The following is a 20,575-nucleotide window of genomic DNA, read 5'->3' as shown; positions in this document are numbered from 1 at the left end:
GATCAGGCCGTAGAAAGTGACTGTATTTTTATACTTACAAATTTTACTTAAAAAGCCATCACAGCTGGTATGTCGGCAAAACCTAAGATCGGAAAAAAGTAACACTTTCCAAATTGTTTTCCATCGTCATTTAATGTATAGTATAGCGCAGTTTATAGCGTCTAAATAAGCTCCTTCAGTCCTTCCTTTAAAAAATGTTTGTTTCAATTAGAAATATGGTTTATTTTGTAACTAATGTATAAAATTAAAGATTTGTTTTTAAAAAAAATGTATTAGATAAATTATAATTTCATAATGCTCAAAAATTAACAAAAAATTATATGTGGCCCACTGATCGAATATTGGTGATTTGTATTTTCTAATAAAATATATACAATAAGTATATAAATACTATACAGTCTGGCGCTTATCGGCAGAGGAGGGGGAGGAGCCACCTCGCGAACTTCCGATGCGCCCAATTGGAGAATTTATGCCAAAATTACGGTTTCGCGAAAACTGGAACAATATTATTATCATTAAGGATCAAAATTTCCGAAAAAAAAAGGTTTTCCGAAAAAAACCAGTGTTTTTTCCCGTTATTTTCGGAAAAATTGAGAAAAATTGTTTTCATTTAAAATTTCCGGAAAAATGGTTTTGACGAAAAAAACTGGTTTTTTTCCTGAAAAAATTGAAAAATTGAATGAAAAAAATGGTTTTTTTTTCTAAAAAAATGAAAAAGTAATGTATAGTAGAAACAATCTAATAAATAATGATAGTTGAATAATGATATTACATACATATTATATATACCATACCTAACTTAAAGTCTTTAGTGGATAAATCTAGAGGATTCTATACTTGATTTATAAATAATTATAATTTCAAATTTGTAATATTAACTACTAACTATTAAGTATTTACTAATTAGTTATTTCTTATTATTTCTTAATATTATTTTATATTTTTTATATTTAAATATATATTTAATATATTTTATTACCAACTCACTAATTTTGATAATATACAAACTATAAAATAGTTCCTAGTCATCACTCACCATTCACCAGTCACTGTACCTAATATAATTTATAAACCTATCAGCCAGTTACTATAATACCTTATTAGTTATTAGTTACTACAAACATAAATAGACAATAAGTATACAATTTTTAACATTTAAAAATACAGGTGATTTATTTTCGGGGAAATACACTCTCCCACATCAATACCAATTTGAAATGGAACTACATTATTTTTAGAACAAATATTGAAATATCCGTATTAATATTTTTAAATTTTAATACAATAATACATTGATAACCGTATTGGCAAATGTGAAATGCACTAATAGACTGGTTTCTTTATCTATTTTTTAAAATGGTTTTTTTTTACATAGATTATTTTAATTTTTAAGCGTAAATAAAATTTTTTAATTTTCCGAAAATTCAGTTTTTTTTTTAATTTTCCGAAAACTTCGGTTTTTTTCGGAAATGTATTATTTCAATATTCTCCTATTTTTCCACGTTTTCCGAGGCTCTGGGAAAAAAACCGTTTTTTTCCGAAATTTTCCCGAATTTTTCCGGAAATTTTCCGGCATTTTGATCCCTAATTATACATAATGTCCTTGCGGGCAGAGATGTAAAATATCATGTTTTTATTGGCCACAATGAAACTTTTCATTATTATTGAACATTTATATTAGTTTTGTAATTTGTATACATATATATTTCTAGCACAATTACTTCTGCTCATACGTTTACAAGATTTAAAAGCGCGTAGCTGCAATTCATCAAATAAAGATTGATCAATTTACCCAATAAACAATTACCTGCTTTTTTTTTTTTGTTCTGCATTTAGCTGTCCCCAGGTCGTACACAGCACATTTAAGCACACTTCTTCCCATAGTTTACCTTTTAAATTAGCATATGAATACTCTTTTACATTTTTATTGAACTATGCCGGTCTCTTTTCTACTTAATTTATTACCAATTCACTGACAATGTCTTCATCTCATGGACAGGCTATTGTGGCCATTTTGCACTACAAAGTTTGTAACAATGATATCGATGTAACTTGCTCGGTCGTTACTGAAAAAATGAAACGGCAACTCTATTGTCGCCCGTGTGCGCGCGTAGATACCAAACTATAGACGAGGAAACTACACGGAGACAGTTTCGTCGCCCTTCTGTCGGCGGGTCGAGTAATTAAAAAATTGCGTCGCTGTTGCAGGGTTGCTCTGTGTGCGGGACTACATTTAACTTTGTGGAATTTGTGGAAAAGACAAAACAGCAACAAAAAATTGCTTATGTGTGGCCGCCCTTAGGCCTTTAACTTGATGTGTATAACTATTCCACAATTGAAATAATTATTTATTATACTTGGCATCTCACCACCTTACTACATTATATAATAGTGATTTATTAGATGTTTTTAATTTATTTATTAAAATAAAATTAATACTTCAATAATAGTATTCATCACACTTTGCCCTTTAGTAGATAATGAAAAGTTTCAAAACTAATTTATCAATAATAATTGCAGAAAACAATAATAAAATTGTATACGCAGCCACGCAGGGCCGAATTGGTTAGGATTAGGAAGGCTGCCTCCACTGAAAAATTCAAAAACAAGTAAAATATGTACGAAAATTGCCAGAAACAGGTATTGCCAGCACTTATGAACAGTGTTTAGCAAGTTCCTCATAAAAAGGAATTCCGTTCCTCGTTCTTTTTTAGTTCCAAATAAAATAAATATTCATATTTGATCATTAATGTTTTTTTTTTTTCATATGCATACTTCTTTAATTTTTAATTATAATATAATATTATATACCTACATATTTTATAATTCTTGTTTGAGTTTTTTTTTATTAAATTGTTGGCCGGCGTACTATGTCGACTGTCTTATCGTTTATGGCTATAATGATAATTATATTTAATATATAGGTACTCATTTCTATATAAATTATAACTTATAACTTTAAGAAATATTAATGAAGTGACTAATGAATAATGAGGAACGATTAACGCCGATGCACGATAACAATCACTAATGGGCATTGGGCAATTATATACATTATACACATAAAAAAAATATATCTGAATTTCAATTATTTACATATCTGTGTAAATTATTTGAACTTTAGAAAGGAACGAACAATTTGTTATTTTTCCTTGAAATGGAGAACTTGTTCATTTTCTCGTTCTTCTTTTATAAAAAGGAATTCATTCCTTTTGGAACTCGTTCATTCCAAACACTGCTTATAAGTACGAAAAAAAATGCACAATTTCGAACTTTTTTGTATGTCAACGTCTATATCACCGTTTACAATAATAGCCAACCCTGGTTTGGAAGGTAGTGAGAAACGTTTTCCCTTTAAAAATCTATGTAACATAAAAAGCACATTAAAAACTATTTTCCATTCTTGTCATAGTTAAAACTAACATTTTAGAAATTTTTTTTTTCTTCTAAAATGTAGCTTAAAGATGCTGTAAACTTCATAGAATAATTGTGAAATTCACTCAGAAACCCCTCCACCACAAAATTCAAAAACAAGTGTAAATATGTACGGAAATGGCCAGAAACAGGTTTTTTGATTGTCGAGTATATTTTATAGTGAACCTTTAAATTAATTTATATAGTTAAGATATATTATTATATTTTATATACTCAATGACATTTTCTAAACATTTTTTGAACACGATTAATTTTAAGCAAATATAATAGAATATAAAATATATATACTATTTTAATAACTATAAAATATATTAGTAATACATTTACATATTAATTCAATGTTTTCGGAAAAAAATAAATCGAAAGAATAAATCACTCGGCGTTCTGAATAGGCAATTTGGGTACATCACCGTCGTGAGAATACCCTTCTATTATCATTATGGTATACAATTACAAAAATATAATATATTATAGTATCTAATTCAGTGGTGGCAATATAATAATAATTGCGTTTTCTCGTTATATAGTTTCCTCCAAAAGGTAGTAGGCACACAATCAACACTTAAATTATTGTAAAACCAATACATTTATCGTTCCACTCGAGATAAAGATAGTCGTGTTAAAATGTATATATATAACAGATAAGTGGTTTTTATCTAGATTCTAGATAACATTTTTACAGATATCATATTATAAATTATAACGCAGTTATTAACTATATGCTGTGAAATATTACTGAAAATGAATTGTATAATTTATATCTAATAGTACCTATATAATATTTTATAGACAGTTTTTACTACATCAATCATCAATAATGTATTGGTGAATATATCTTAAGACATATAATACAAATTAAACAATATAAATTATTCGATTGGACAATACAGTTTAAATGTCTATAATTTAAACAGAACACACAAAAATCAAGCACATTTGTATTGCGCTTCTTCCCGTTTAAAATAAATAATTAGTTTTTGTTTGCAGAAATAAGATACCTTCTTATATTTATTAACTCAACAATTAAAATGCACAAACCTATAACAAGGAATCATAATATTAATATGAAATTGCATAAATGTAAATTTAACAAAATTTAAATATAACGTATGCATTGTACAATTTAGTGTACCTATATAGGTTTTATATCTATACATATTTATTTAGGATGAATATACTGAATATGCAGGTTATTCGGAGGTATATTGAAATACTGAAATAAACTTGTAACTTGTACTTTATAATTGTTAAAATAAATGTATTTTAAATTGAAGCAATAGTGAATTATGAGTAATACCATTGATTATAAATACTATTATTTATTCAATCAATTATTCTAATGAATTATTAGTAAATATGTATTACCATTGATTATAAATACAAGTATTTAAGTACTTATTATACGTATTTATAATCAATGGTATTACTCATAGTTCACTATTGCTTCAATTTAAAATACATTAATTTTCACAATTATAATTCAAAAATTACAAATTTATTTCAGTTAAATACTGTATTTATAATCAATTGTAATACATATTTACTAAAAAGTTGTAACTGATAGCAATACGTATAAAATTCCTAGATATACAGTAATGGTCTCATCAATGGCGTGAAAACTATTCTATAAAAAAATAATAATTAAAAAAATCTTCTTTTCGATAATGGGTAATCAAAATTAAATTATGATCATTACTCCCATATACCTATTATGAATTATGACATAATAAATTAAAATAAATATCGTTTAAATTTTCAAAGGATAATAATAAATATTATATTAACCTATCGTGTGCAATTCGAACTGGAAAAATTTGCTACTGGAAAAAAAAAACCACTGGAACTAGTCAAATTTTGCCTGGAATTGTTTTACGTATTAAATTTTGACTTGTAATAAACTGTCTAAATCCTAAATTTTTTATGATCAAATTGTATTCTTATGTCGAATCTTGTTTTCGTGGTCTCAAAAATCTACATTGAGTGTTGGGGTATAAATTAAAAATGTTGAATCACTAATCATTTACGGTCTGCAGTAATATTATTGCCGTTTTATAATAAAATTGAATCATAAATGATTGAACAATTTTTACTTATGTTTGGTAAATATATATTTTATAGACACGTAATAATTTGATACTTATTCATGATTAAAAACACAGCTGCTGGTATACCGGTACAAAATTATGAATCTTTTTATTGCAGCAAGTCACTAGAGATCTGCTGCATTTTGGTTAATCGTTTCATTGATTATTAAAATGTTAAGTTAAATGATATTTCTTTACAAAACAGTCGGTAGGTACCTACTGAAAATTAACATTTTTTTTTTAGAATTAGATGTAATTAAAAATAAGCAGTACCTATCTTACGACGTCATTTACGATTAATATACGTGCTTTATCATCGAAATAAAATAACATGTATATATTTAAACTATTTTGTGTTTAATTACGTTAGTGAGACAATTACTTATGCAATTTAAGGCCGTACCATTACAGCAGTTTGTTCAACTCGATATTTGTGTGTACAAATAATGTAACGAAAGTATAATATTATTTCATAACAACTTATTAAAAGATAAAAAAAAGTTTCATTTAAATGTCTTGAAAAGGTAATTTTATCAGTACAACGGCAATAAATAAAATAAATATCGAAAGACAATAATAATATGTTAATGGTTAGGTACTTAATGTTTTCATTATTCTTTAAAGACGTTAGATGTGTAGTATTTTAACGAGTTCTATCTTCACTAATATATTTTTTTTAATACCATTTGTTTTTAATTATAAGTGCGTATATGTCATTAGTCATTATTGTAGACGGTTTGGCAACAGAAATTTAAGAACGTACGTCGATAAGCTAACATCATAAAATATGTTTTTTTTGCGAACAAAAAGATATGACATAATCGGTAATCCTAAGTATTTTTTTATCAACACAAATTAGCTTTAGGTGTATATATATATATATATAAAAAAACAGTATTTCGGAATTTTATTGAGGATAATATTATGATATTGATTTATTTCGAAAAAAACATTCTTATATATAAATTCAATTTAACATTAATTTTTAGCAAAATAAATAAAAGTATTATTAATAAATTAAAATAGATTAATAATAATTGTATTAAGTTATAACAGAATTGTAGGTATAATATATTATTATATTATTGTGTATACTATCGAAAATGAATTTTGTTTTTTGGGATCGTTTAACTTATACAATAATAATGTACGTTTGGTAAAGTTTAATTAAATTGTATACAATACACATATATAAATATTAATAATACTTAAATAATATGATAATTATTTTAATACATAATATATAAACACTAGTTTTGCTTTGGAAAAATATCAAATGACAGTAGACAAATAGTATATATTGCTATACACAGTTGTTGTGATGACTAAATAACGTGATATTTGGTCTTAATTGTTAAATAATAAAAATAATAAAAATAATAATAATAATAATATAACAAAACAAATTTACACTGGTACGTATACACTAAAAATAATGAAAACCTAGGAATTTTTATCACAAGATTATAATAATTGAGTTAAATTTTACTATGTTACAAACTAAAATAAAAGTACAACGTATAATTTTATATATTATATTGTCGTATATAGAGAAGTAAAAAATAAAAAATCCTTGTTATGTAAATCTTCTAAAAATTTGTATACTTTAATAATAATATCATAATGTCTACTTTGGTGCGAGCGTAATAATAATATCAATACAATAATAATAATAATAATAATAATAATAATAATAATATTTATAGTTTATAAATATACGTATAATAATATAATATTATATAGTCTGTAGCAGGAGTAGCAGCAAACAGCGACAACCGTCTCACGGAAATCAAAATATTATGATATAATGATAATAATAATAATAATATTGTACCTACACAATATAATATTATTATTTTGGGGCAAGAGAAAACATAATAATAATATAATCTCAGACATTATAATATATTTTGCCATATGGACGCGATGGTAGGTGACGTATATAATTTATCATTACATATTATTATCATAAGTACTACCCGTGTGATGGGTGAATCGAATGGAAAACGCCGAGACGACACTCTCTATTGCGAGCGGTGACCGACGGTGGACTTGCGACGACGAAATAAATAAATAAATATAAACAAATATAAGAGAAAAAACGACAGAGGATAGGACCTATAATATATTATTTAATATAATAATAATAATAATAATAATATGTATAATATAATATGCGTGTGGAGGTACTCGGAGATTTGTGACGATATGACATATATAATATTACAATGATGTTTTTTTATGCCATGACGACGACGAAGGCGACGTCGAAACGATATCGCATCGCGGAGGGCCATGTAGCCGGCCGGTCAACGGGCCCAATTTAAATAGAGCGGCGGAGCCACGGGTCATAAGTGGGCCGCGTACTGAAGACCGTCGTCGGGCTGTTGCAGACCGCACGGATCCACCACCACGTTGTTGTTCTGCATCTCGGCGGCGGCGGCCGCGGCCGCGGCCGCAGACCCGTGATCGCTCACCTTCTTCATGAAGCTCCGGATCTCGAACAGCCTGGGGTCCTCCTTCTCGTCCACGCTGCTCGCCGAACTACTGGTGACGGTTCCGACGGCGGTACCGTCATCCGCCTCGTGCTTTTTGACGTGCCGGTCCAGATTGGTCTGCTGCGAGAACCGCCGGTTGCACAGATTGCACTTGAAATTTCGCTCCTGCCGGTGGATGTTGCGCACGTGCCGCTGTAGGTTGGACGATATGCTGAACGACCGTTCGCAGTGCGCGCACCGGTACGGCTGTTCACCTGTGTGCGTTCGAACGTGCCTGGTGAGGTTGGCGCTGCGCGGGAACACCTTGCCACAGTACTTGCACGCGTACCTATCCTTGGATTTGACGTGCTGTTGATGCTGCTGCTGCTGCCCGTGCTGGTTCTGATGCTGTCCGTGCTGGTTCTGGTTCTGTCCGTGATGGTTCTGATGCTGTTGGATGATGTCTTGGTACGATTTCGAGTAATTAGGCATTGGCTGCCGGAGAAAGTGTTCGATGGCCGGCGACGAGCTGGACATGAACGGAAACGCCCTGGTGGCAGACGGCCCGAAAGGCTGATGCCCCTGCATGTGCTGCAGCTGGCTCTCTGCGAAACCGGACAGCGTAGCTGGATACATCGAGTCCAAGTACAGCGGTTTGGGGTAGGCCATCAGGTTGCTGACCGAGTACGGCGATGACGACGACGGTCTTTGAGGCGGCGGCGGTGGTGGTGGTGGTGGCGGGGGTGGTGGTGGAGGCGGTGTCGAAGACGGCGGCGACCACTTGCGGCCGGCATTTTCGGCGCGCGGGCTATCGTCCCGCGGTGGTGCGCGGACGGCCGTCGGCGACTTTTTTCGTCGGCGCTGTACTTTTGTTACCGACAGGTCCAGCGGCTGGTCCGCCGATCGGCACGGCGATCTATCATCATCCGACGACCGGCGTCCGCCAGCACTGTCGTCCGTTGTCAACTCGTCCGCTGAACCACCACCGTTGCACAGAATGTCAGTGTTAACGGACAGGTCACATGGTCCGCAGTCCTCGTCCCCGGACGGCTGCCGCTTGACGTGCACCTTGGGGTCAGGGTACGTGGCGCTGGGGCGGGCTGGCGATGGCCGCTGGTTGGATGACGCCTCTTCGCCAACTAGTGGCGATGTCTTGCTCGAGCCCATTAGCATAGCCACGCCGGACGATGTCGGCGGCTGCGGCGGCGGTGTCTTCTGGCCGGCGTTGAATGACGACGACGACGACGACCGCTTAGCGGGCGTTTCGTTATGTTCCGATTCGCCTGCAGACCTCTTGAACCGGTTGTTGCACATCTCGACGGCGTTGGACAGCGATAGCATGTCCATGTTTAGCTTGGGCGCAAACTGACCGAACGGTGATGGGAACAGCGGTGGCGGCAGGGATCCGTTTGCCAGCGGGAAGTAGAATGGGTGGACGAGCGGGTGCGGCGGGTACAGCGGGAACCGCGGGTAGACGGCGAACGGTGAAGACCCGGCGGTGGCCGCGGCCCCAGGTTGTTGCTGTAACGATGACATTCCGCCACCGGTAGCCACGCCGGACGTCGCGAGCGACGATGGTGACGGCGACGGGTTCGACTCGCAGAACCGCTTGTGTTTGGACAGCGACGTGCCCGTGCTGAACGACTGGTCACACCGGTCACACTTTACTTGCATGCGGCAATCGGCGTGCATCCTCTTATGCCGGCAGAGGTTTGAGAACTGAGTGTACGCCTGCGAACAGAACAAGCAGCGACAGATGGTGCGTTAGATTGTGATATATTATTATGAAGTATATTATTATTAACAAGGTAACAGCGGAAAAGCTGCACAAAAGACGGCGATTGTCGTCCACTGCGGCAGACGTGTGAAAAAATGAGAGCGCGCGCGCGCGCGGAGATCGCTACCAGACTGCGGTGTCGCGTTGTTGTATAATTATATTTTTATTATTTTTTTTCTCGTCCCGCATATTAATCATTATTATATTATTTCGTTATCGGGCAACTGTGTAGAAATCGGTGGCCGTCGACTGAGACAATAAGGCATCCTTGTCGTACGCATCGCGCACGTATTGCCACCGATAACACACGCGCGCCTATCGCGCGGACCTCTCATGCAGTCGCGGCAATATACGTGACCGGTACAACAACCGCGCCGATTGCGACGGCATCTACGCGGGCTATCATTGAGGAAACGGACGGGTTAATACTGCGCACACGTCGCCGTAGCCGTCGTCATCGGCGACACAACGGGAACCGATTGATTAAATAACTGTACATGCACTGCACGCTTTACCTAATGCAGCGCGCGCGAATACGACAGCGCGATAAGACGCACACAATAATGCGCGCCTGACACAATAGTAATATTGTGTATTAATTGACGACAACGGCGAGCGATATTACCTACGAATCGGGAACAGAACTTTGATATTGTAATAAAGCACAGACACCCACCTTGAAACAGACTTCGCACTGGAACGGCTTCACGCTGGAGTGTATGTGCGTGTGCTGCTTGAGACCGCTGGACGTGGCGAACGTTTTGCCGCACTCGGAACAGGCGTGCGACCGGGCACCCGCGTGGTTGGTCCGGATGTGCCTCTGTAGGTTGCTCGGGTCGCTGAACACCTTGGAACAGGTCTCGCACGTGAACTTTCGGCTGTGGGCCAAAGCGAGGTGCCGGATCAGGCACGGCTTCCAGCTGTAAGACTGCGGGCACAGCTCACACCCGTACTGACTGGCCTTGTAGTGGTGACCAGACACCAGGTGATCATCGAGCCTGCGAATGAAGAGAAACTTTAGCTGTAGATCGTCATCGTTCGAAGCGTAGAAAAATATATTTAGGTACGGAGTGATTCACTTAACGCAGGACACTCGTTACTTCAAAAAACACTAACATTTTTATTATAAAATTACAAGTCTTTCAAAACAACATGTTTGGAAAAAAATTGTATTTTTCACAATTGGTTTCAATTATTGTAATCGACTTATCGTTTTTAAGTTTTTATTCTTTTGACAACACATATTTTGAATTTATAATTTCATAGCAGAATGTTATTCAAAGTACCAAAGTTATTTAATTTGTATGCATCGAAATCTATAAAAATCAAATTTCGTACCTACACATTGTTCAAGTATTTAAAGTTAAGTTTAGCGGAGTTGGTAGATCAAGATTTTTCAGGGTACCCATTCACCTATCACTCCGCGTATCTAAACTTTAAAATGTAATGAAGTTATAACTGATAAATTAAGTACTCTTCCAAAACTCGATTTTAATACATAAAAGTATCTACTCGAAAACATTCAGCGTTGGAATAAGAAACTAAAAATGACTGTTGTCAATTTTTCAAATTATAACGACAAAAATAGTAAAAAATTATTTTTAAAAGAGTTTTCAAAATAATGAGTGTTTTACGTAAAATGGATTACTCAGTATTATTAGGATAATGTATACGACGATATATCACGGAGACGTCGAACGCCAAGCTCTTAGACTTGAGTACTTGACTTTGCACGCGTCCTGTTGATACTATGTCATTATGACATAATATTGTATGACGGTCGATTATTATTATTATTATTGCAGCGGCGACACCGCTCGAATACGATCGTGTCGAAAAGCCGTTAAATTCGTTATATAATATGCACACGCATTTCTTTTACACCTCCCCCTCGAAAAATCTCTACGAAAAGTTTGGAGGACGAGCGGCGTTTATATAATATACGAAAATCGATATTTATATATAATGTCTTATATCGCTCCGCTATTATCGGTCACGTCTTCGGACGGTCGGTCGACAGGGTTATGTGTAGGGGAACGACGTCGTCGTCGCGACCAATGATTCTCGGATGAGAGCGAAAAAGAAGAGAAAAAAAGAGGGCGTCTTGAAAAATGAAGTGCTGGACCGGCGGGCGGTCTCTGGACCGTGACCGCAGTTACACGTTTAAGCACTTAGGCGTTCACACCCTCCCCGTCGCTAAGCTTGCTTGTTGTCTGCACGGACTAGATATATTGTACATAATAATAATACACACTATATGCTGGTATAGCGAACTGCGGGAAATCGAGGGACGATATAGAAAGTATAAAATATAATACATATATAGTATATAAAAACGTCGTGATGTGCACATTTAGTTTATCATTAAACGAAATCCGTTATATAGGTAAAATAGTAAGTGTATACCGCGGCTGTATTTAATATATTTTATAATACGCTTTTGACTTACTGTTCGATGTCGGGAAAACACTTCTCGCACAAGATGCACCGATTTTGGTCGTCTTCGTCCGGCTCCTCAGCGTCTACGTCCACGTCTCCGTCGCCGTCGATCGATCCCAGTGAGTTCTGCGACGCGACGACTAAATAAAAACACAAAGACCAGAACGCACGATCAGTAAGATATTGACAGTCGGTGTATAATAATGGGTTGTATAGAAATTACTACGACTGTCAGAGTGCAGGGATGACCTCGCGCGACGGACGGTGTATCATAATACTATATATATATATATATATATATATACGAGTATGAGGAGCGTACATACGCTCGGGTTGTCGCCGCGTGATTGAGGTGAAAAAATTATGCCGACGGTGGCTTGGTAGACGGTATAGGTAGGTGCTATTGTATCGTTTGCGTGTGTGTTTACATATATTATTATACCCTCTGGTGTCCTATTGGCTATCTGTGGGACACTCCGAGCGCCCGCTTTTAATTCGAGGGATGAAAGCTACCTTCCGGAACGGAAACCAAACACAGAGGGCTCCGTGACGTGTATTAGCACTGCGCCGTTGTTTGTGCGTGCGTGTGGGTGTGTGTGTACCTGATGGCATAATTAATTCACAGCCGTAAGTTTACGCGGACGTTAGCGCAGCTCGCGGTGTTAACGGGGTGGTTGAGCGAGGGGGTTCTCGAATTGCGCTATATCATTGGAACCGATGCGTCAGGTGCGATTGGGATTTTCAACTGACGTTTGGCCACACCTGTTATTATCATGTATATTATTATTACACGTGAAACTGCAGTATACGTATAACCGAAAACGTGACCAATAGACCCAGGATCCGCATCCCGGTGATAAAAAGTATATACTCTGCAAATGCACCCCTGCGGTACGATAAACCGCAGTCGCCGGTGGTCGAAGACCGAATTAATATTATCGTCACGACGTCACCTACGCTCTATGAATAACAGTTTATAAACTCGAACGCGTTAAATTAAAAACAAAATTACTGCAATAAATTTAAAACGGAGCGACCCATCGTGCGAGGAATAAAAAAAATATAAAAATCAAAAGGCATATTGTTCATAGAAACTATTAAGACTGTTGTGTGCGTCAGGACACGATATAAGGGGACGTTTGACGCATGTAATCGAATATCCGCCCACTAATACTCAGTTTTCGTTCGAGTTCACACGGCACGCAACACCCCTTCTTTTCGGGGACCCTCGCGCACACTTTTATGTCATGTTAAAAAAACACACACCCGCTAATCGCATTCTGCAAAAGTCAAAAGCTCCGATGGGTGGACATTAATATATAATATGATATATATAAATGCGATTGTACACCTAACCTATCTTTTTAGGACAAATTATAATATAATATAATATCATAATACATATACACCAGTAATATTATTGTATATCATACACTGTTCAAGCGCCAGTAAGTCACACCTGCATCCTGCGTGTTTCCTCCACACAAGTCTGTAACGGATCGCACAGATGGGCTAATTGCAGCGTAGTTATATTTAGGTACCTACACGTAACCAGTAACCACTGTACGGAGCAGTTCTTTGTTGTGCGTACACGGACAGACTCCGATGATTTGCGTGAGAAACGCGGACGACACACTGCGGTGGACCAAGCACACGAGTTATTTGCCTTGTCCCCACCCCCCGCTACCACAACGGATTCGCTGATGCAAGACAAACGCCAGACGCGGACTTATTATAATATAATATGGTCCGGAATAACAACTATATTCATGCACGATGGGTGACTGCGGGAGACGGACCTCATATCATTATACAGATGGATATACGAACGTATAATATTATATTGTGTATAACGGGCGCAGCGTTGCGAAACGGACTAAAACAAAGTTAATTCAACGACGACGACGATGTGGCCCAGGCGCAGGAGAATTTTTTTCCACCCGTATTTTCTGACCCACACACGACAACGTTGCGAAAGTGCAAGCTAGACAGTTCCGGCGACGGTACCGACACCGAATATAATATATACTACCGTGCAATAACAATACGCGAGCACGTCAAACAATAATAAAATAAATATTATATGTGATATGAAACGTGTCCATGACGACGACGGACAACGGCGTAGGTACTCGGAACGGGAAAAATAAAATATGAAAAATATAAGAATAATGACGCGTAATAGGGGTTAAGTCACACTGATTGTCCAGGGGGGAAGGGGGGCGACGTCGGCCAGGTGTCTCCGACTCGCACCAGGAAGTGGGAGTTTGAATCTCTTCCGGTCATGTGAAAACCGTTAAAAAACAAAAAGGGGGCGCCCGATCGATCCGCGGGATAATGAATTCGGGAGATTTCGCTGCACAGCCAAGTACACGGCACTACATTGTTCATCCGGTCCGGCGGTACCGTGTATTATACGGCGCATATACGCACGATGATTATAGTATTATTGAATTGTTTCGGTCGAGGACGCACATATCGGTGGCGGTCCTACGTACGACTTGTATATTATTATAGCTCCTTATAACTTATATATTATTAGTATGTATAGTGTGAGCATCGAGGGCTTTGTTTTTGTTTTATTCTGCGCCCCGAAAATGTCTAGGGGTAGAGAGGTACCTATATTATGTACTAGGTATACACTACATACAGTCGCAGTGATTAGACGGCGACGGCGATCGTCGTTTGGCCGTGACCGACGATAGCGTTTTATTTTTACCGGACACGTGAGCCACCGACCCCTGCGATTCGATTTGATCCGAAAAATCTCGCGTGACCTATGGCAAGTCAAATCCAGCACATAACATCTGCGCGCACGCGGCACGTATTATAGGTACGAACCGGTTAGGGTAATCGCGTGACATCGTGAAGTCGGCTCGTGTCGACCGTAAAAAAAACAGATTTTAATCAAACGTTAATCGCTCTATACCTATATGAAATGAGGTTTGGAAAAAAATCCACCAACTGGCGACAAACAAAAAACAAACGGCTCATATCATAATAATAATAACAACAATATAGAGACCTACTGCCGCGCGGTGCGGTGCGGCGTAGGCGGATACTCTATAATATGTAATTATTATTATACTATATATAATACGTACTATACTTCGAAGCTCGGCGTCTGTTTTAAGCCCGTCGGGCGTTTATTATCTCGAAGTCTCTCTCCTTATATATTGTATAATTTTATATTTTATATCCTCTCCGCGTTTCTCTGCTCGGCGCAGAGAGACGACTGTGACCCGCCACGACATCGCGCGGGCAGCATCAAGTGCTAATTTTTACGACCTCCGACCCCCCCCCCCCAACAGCCGTGAATTCGTGATAACGATAATACCGTGACTGACACGACGGAGCCGAGAAATTGTTTTAATTAATATTTGCATCAGATGTAGCTAACGGTCTTCCCCGGGACTCGCGCGCCCGTGAATAGTAATCGTTAATTAAAAGCACCCTCTTGGTTGTTTTTATTCGGCCCAACTACGCCCCGCTGTCACAGTATTTATCTCGAGGAGGCCGCGACAACGGCGGCGGCTGTGGCGTTTGGCCGTGATGTGTTTACGATCGTTTTTTTCGGCGCGTGCTTGCCAATTTTTCGAGTTTTTCATTTGAGATCGTTAGACGAAGATGTTGTTACAATATAATATTGTTTTCAGAAAACGTGACTCACTGCACACTGACCGTGGTAACAATAATAATAATATTACAATAAAATTGTTGCCAATGCAGTAAAACGGTGTTAGCATCATGCGCCTACGCACCGATGAGACGTAAATAAATAATAATATATATAGCCATCAGACCGCAATAATTATTGTATTATAATATTGTGAAACGCAATAGTATATATTTTTGTTATTATGTTCTGAACAAAAAAAATCCTTTTTATCGTCCGATATACGTTTACATAAGATATTATTTTAAATTGTAATATATAAAATACAAGGAGTGGATATAAATGGAAAATGCACACTGTTCAGTGTAATTCGAGCTCTTGTTGTCGAGTTAATAGCGTACCGAGAACGATCTCGATTGGTACACAATACTTCGAATCATATGTATTATTTAATATGTATCTCGACTTTGGATTTTATTGCGGTTTCGCGCCGTCAAGACGTACGAAAAACGTGTCCGAACAGCTGTTCGTCGCAACGATATTGTTGCTGAACACGCTGTAATAACAAAATACATTTGATTAAAATGTATGAAAATTAAAAAACATGAATACCAACTGATAGCAGTCGTGGAACTGGACGGGTGCATTTTGCACTCAGTTAAAAACAGATTATATCACTCGGATCTAAAAACACAGACAATAGTCAATCAAACTATTTTGAGTCCTTAAAAGTTCAATAAAATAATTCAAATTTGTTTTTACTCTTCATAATAATACGATTATTAGCATAAAAAAGTTTCATGTTCATTAGTCATTACTCATTTATCACAATAGTCATCACAGTGTTATAGAGCAAATCGTACTTTTATCAGTTTGAAAATATATCAACATTAAATATTTTTCAAATCTCAGTCTCTAATACAATTTAGGTATCAACTTCATTACTTGAGTCATTGTCATTATCATTAGTCAGTCCTAGACCACTTAAAAAAAATGATGACTACTAATGTTACGTTATAAATTTGTTTAATTCTTCGGTGATTGACGTCGGCAGCATAAAATGCAACATTCAAGACGTTACCTCTTTAATGGACCCGAGTTAAGGAGTAAAATAAACGCGAAGCTGATAGGTCTCGTGAATAGAATATAGTATTATGTGACAAAATAAAATAAATGTCAAGAAATGAGACACCCGTCGTCGGTTCGGATATCACTGCAACGATGCCTTATTGCAGTGCTATCGCTTCGAATCATTCAGCCAGGATTTTATGTAAATCGACCGAACGAGTACGGGTACTAATATTATGATAGTAACGTTCGCCGTTTTTCGGGAAATTTAAGTCTCGTTTCGCAATACGACATATATGCCTCAAATCAGTCTTGTTTGCTCGACTTATAATATAGTAATATAACATAATATATAATGGACCGCATTATACTATACGCTCGTGTAGTCGTGTGTGTATGTGTACCACGTTACACGGATTGGGTTTTGTGGTACGGGGCGAAAAAAAAAATCCCATTTAATCAATTCAAAGCTATTAGGTCTTTATTACTCGTACAGGCGGAAGACAAATTATCTACCCTAATTTTCTTTTATGCTCGTTCCCCGGTTGTTTTCCGTGCCCCTCGTCGCCACCGCCACCGCCACCGCCGCCGTCGACATCTCTATTATTATTATGTCGGACGCGATTAAAGCTATATACATGTGTGTATGTGCATATTATAAACACACAGATAATCTAGCGACGTTTGTCGCGCGCGCCAGAGAGCGTCGGTTTCACGGTGGGTTCCGCGTATATAATATTATATTGTTCTCCGCCGTGTGTGCGGACGGGGTGCAAAAAAAATAATACATATATATACCAACACGCAGGAATAAAGAGAGAACGAAGGTGAGTTATGATATAAACCGCCCAGAAATATGATTCATATAATAATGAATAGAAACGACCCTAATACGCGGCGGCGTTCGGCGGAGGGGTTCGGCGATACATACGTATTATACGTGTGCGTGTAATAAAGCGGCGACGGACGCGAAATGACAAATATCGTACAATACAACGGACATGCGTACAGATCATTAACGGTGCCTCGCCGCCGAACCTATCCACATCGCGAGGGCGAGCGGGGTGACGAGGGGGTGTTGTAAGTCCGGGAGCACACAGACGCTGCACCATATTACCCCTTTTTACTGTGTATATAATATATGTATCGGCAACGAATACATCACGACGATTGTGTCACGTGCATGTGTGTGTGTGTGTGTGTTTGAACAGCTCTATTATCAGTCGTCGGCGGGGACTTTGGACGTGTTCAGACAGAGTAAGAGAGAGGAGAGAGATCAACACCCCTGGCCGTTGTTTTCGGCGAGGAGGTGTGTGCGCAAATTCCGATTTTTTTTTCTAACTGCCCCCGTTATAATAAAGTTGTTTTTATACATTATGTATATAATATTATTGCGGTGATCTCCCCGCCGGCCGACCGTAAACGATGGCGATAAAAAAAAAATGGAGAAAAAAATGATCGTAAAATGAAATCATTGTGTCGCGCGCGAAAAATGTGACCGTGACGAGACGACGTCGCGCGTACGGTGGTATATATAATATCATATTGTATACGATTAATTGTGAATTAATTCTCCGGCAACGGCCATTGTCGGGATTTGCTGGCCGCCGTGCATATAATAACATAGAATATAGATAGACAATACACAGAATAACGAGCTTAACGTCGAGATTAAAAGACGTGCGTGCAAAAGGGTGCGAGTTGTACGATGGGGTTTTGGTGGTGCCGACCAATTCTAAATGGATCTGCGACTGTATTATTATACACGAACTCGATTCTAATCACATTGCACTGGCACTGCAGATATTATACACGCTCATTGTCATAAAATATTATTATTATTATATTATTAGTGACGTTTTAATTGAGGCGTTCGAGGAAACGTCTGCAATAATAGGGTTTGACGTGCGGAAAAAAAGTGCTGGGAGAATATTATTATCACGTGCAATATATAATATAATATAATATTATGAACACATTTGAAACTAATATATTATTTTAACCGATGTTCGATGAAAAGTTGGAAACAAACACTGAAAACGAGTTTAGTTTCAGATTGAAAAAAGTTTATAATTATCTAACATACGGTAGGTATATAGGTGAATCACCACTCACCCGAATCTCTTTCACTCCGATCCTCTGCAGACGTGGTCATTAATTCTCCAAATGCTGCGTCTAAATTAAGCGGCTCTCTCTTGCCCAACAGTAGTTCTTCTGAAGCTTTGACTGTTTGTGTCAATTCGTAAAATATCTATTAAACAAACAAAATAGGTATTATATATAAACAAAAGTCACACGAAACATTTCAATTTTGCAACAGAGACGAATATAATATTATCGTCAACGATATTATTTACCTGTCCGGCCAACAAGAACGCTCGGACGTTTTGTCTACTACAGTCGTTCGTGGATCTAATGAATTTTAGCCAATTAGAGATTTCAATCGTCCCGTCTAAATATCCTGAGTACCCAGCGATGCGAACCTGTGAACAGAAAAAAAATCGTAAACCGCATTATTATTTGCAGTACAACTTGTATAACTCGCGCCGCGCGTCAGATGAGTGGGAAAGTGTCAGGCGTAGCGGGTTGGTTTATGTGGCGTCTCGCTCGCTCTTCTCCTCCCGCCACTTCCGCAGAGATCGTAATTAATTACGCGAGCTTTAGGACAACTTGGCCATTAAATGTGTATACGAAATCGGCGGTCGTTAGGTCTTCGCGCGCGCCCTGTCTATCCTCTACTCTTATTCACGTCCAGACATAAATCACCATCAGCGGGTCGGGGTCTGAAAAGAATCGTATATAAAGGAGAAACCACTAGCGACGTTTCGTAGTGCACCCTTCACCCAAGAAAAAGATGAACCCTTTGCGGGTGTTAATTGATGGTTGCTACGAAAAAGATCCCCGGATATATGTTTATATATAATGTATATATATATTATACAGTATATACGAGTGTGTGTGTTTGTGTGGCCCGGACGAGGGAGTCCTTATTAATTAAACGTGACACATTTAGAGGACCTTTTTTCGGCGTACACTTTGCAATTAGCATCACGAGCCGAGACGATAAAAGTCGAAACTCGAATTATTATTATTGTTTGCGAGCGGCGGGGGAAGGTTCAATTTGTATTATAGTTTGGAAACTAAGGCGCTTGAAGCGGCAACCACTAAACACGGATTAACGACTAGAGGTCGCAACCGAATACATTCGGGCGCTTTATTTGTTATTATTTCTTTTTGTTATATTAGTAGTATAAATTATTCGTCCGCGTACAATGAATTTGCATTATTTATATAATTTTTCATCGATTTACATGTTGTCATTTTACGAATACACATTTCAAAAACGAATTACGTAATACACAGCGCGATTGCAACACGTACCATTATGGTCTTAATTTATAGCGCGGTTTAAAAATTGCGTTTAAAAAATCGTTTCGGAAATTGCGACGAGACATAATAAGCAGTAGCTAACATTTGAATGACAAACGCAACAGAGTCGGCAAGAATCGTTAACTGTTTGTTCTATAAACCATAGTCCATTTTCACCAGTTAAAAACTGTAATTCGATCGTTTACGAAACGCGTTACGATTATGATTATTACATTTGGTTTAATTATACAATTTTTAATTTGGTTTCGTAATGCGCTACCACTACGGTGTAAAAAAAAAAATAAACACC

The 20,575-nt window shown here is 37.4% G+C and overlaps 1 protein-coding gene across 2 annotated transcripts in view; it reads right to left on the bottom strand.

Annotated features, from left to right (window-relative positions):
- Positions 1-6,969: 6,969 nt before the first annotated feature.
- LOC100166991 (histone-lysine N-methyltransferase PRDM16) overlaps positions 6,970-20,575 on the bottom strand; it is a 108,138-nt gene continuing 94,532 nt past the window's right edge. For both annotated transcript variants that reach the window (XM_008183506.3, XM_001945400.5), the window contains exons 3-7: positions 19,254-19,379; positions 19,012-19,147; positions 12,223-12,352; positions 10,450-10,771; positions 6,970-9,727 (exon numbers count right to left, since the gene is read on the bottom strand). In XM_008183506.3, coding sequence (XP_008181728.1) covers positions 7,868-9,727; positions 10,450-10,771; positions 12,223-12,352; positions 19,012-19,147; positions 19,254-19,379 — 2,574 coding nt within the window. In that variant the 3' untranslated portion in view covers positions 6,970-7,867. The remainder of the gene's footprint in view (positions 9,728-10,449; positions 10,772-12,222; positions 12,353-19,011; positions 19,148-19,253; positions 19,380-20,575) is intronic.

The sequence above is a fragment of the Acyrthosiphon pisum genome, chromosome A2 (genome assembly GCF_005508785.2).
Source record: "Acyrthosiphon pisum isolate AL4f chromosome A2, pea_aphid_22Mar2018_4r6ur, whole genome shotgun sequence".
In the NCBI taxonomy this organism is placed as follows: domain Eukaryota; kingdom Metazoa; phylum Arthropoda; class Insecta; order Hemiptera; family Aphididae; genus Acyrthosiphon; species Acyrthosiphon pisum.
The sequence above is the reverse complement of the archived record's forward strand: the minus strand, read 5'-3'. Positions and strand labels throughout refer to the sequence as shown.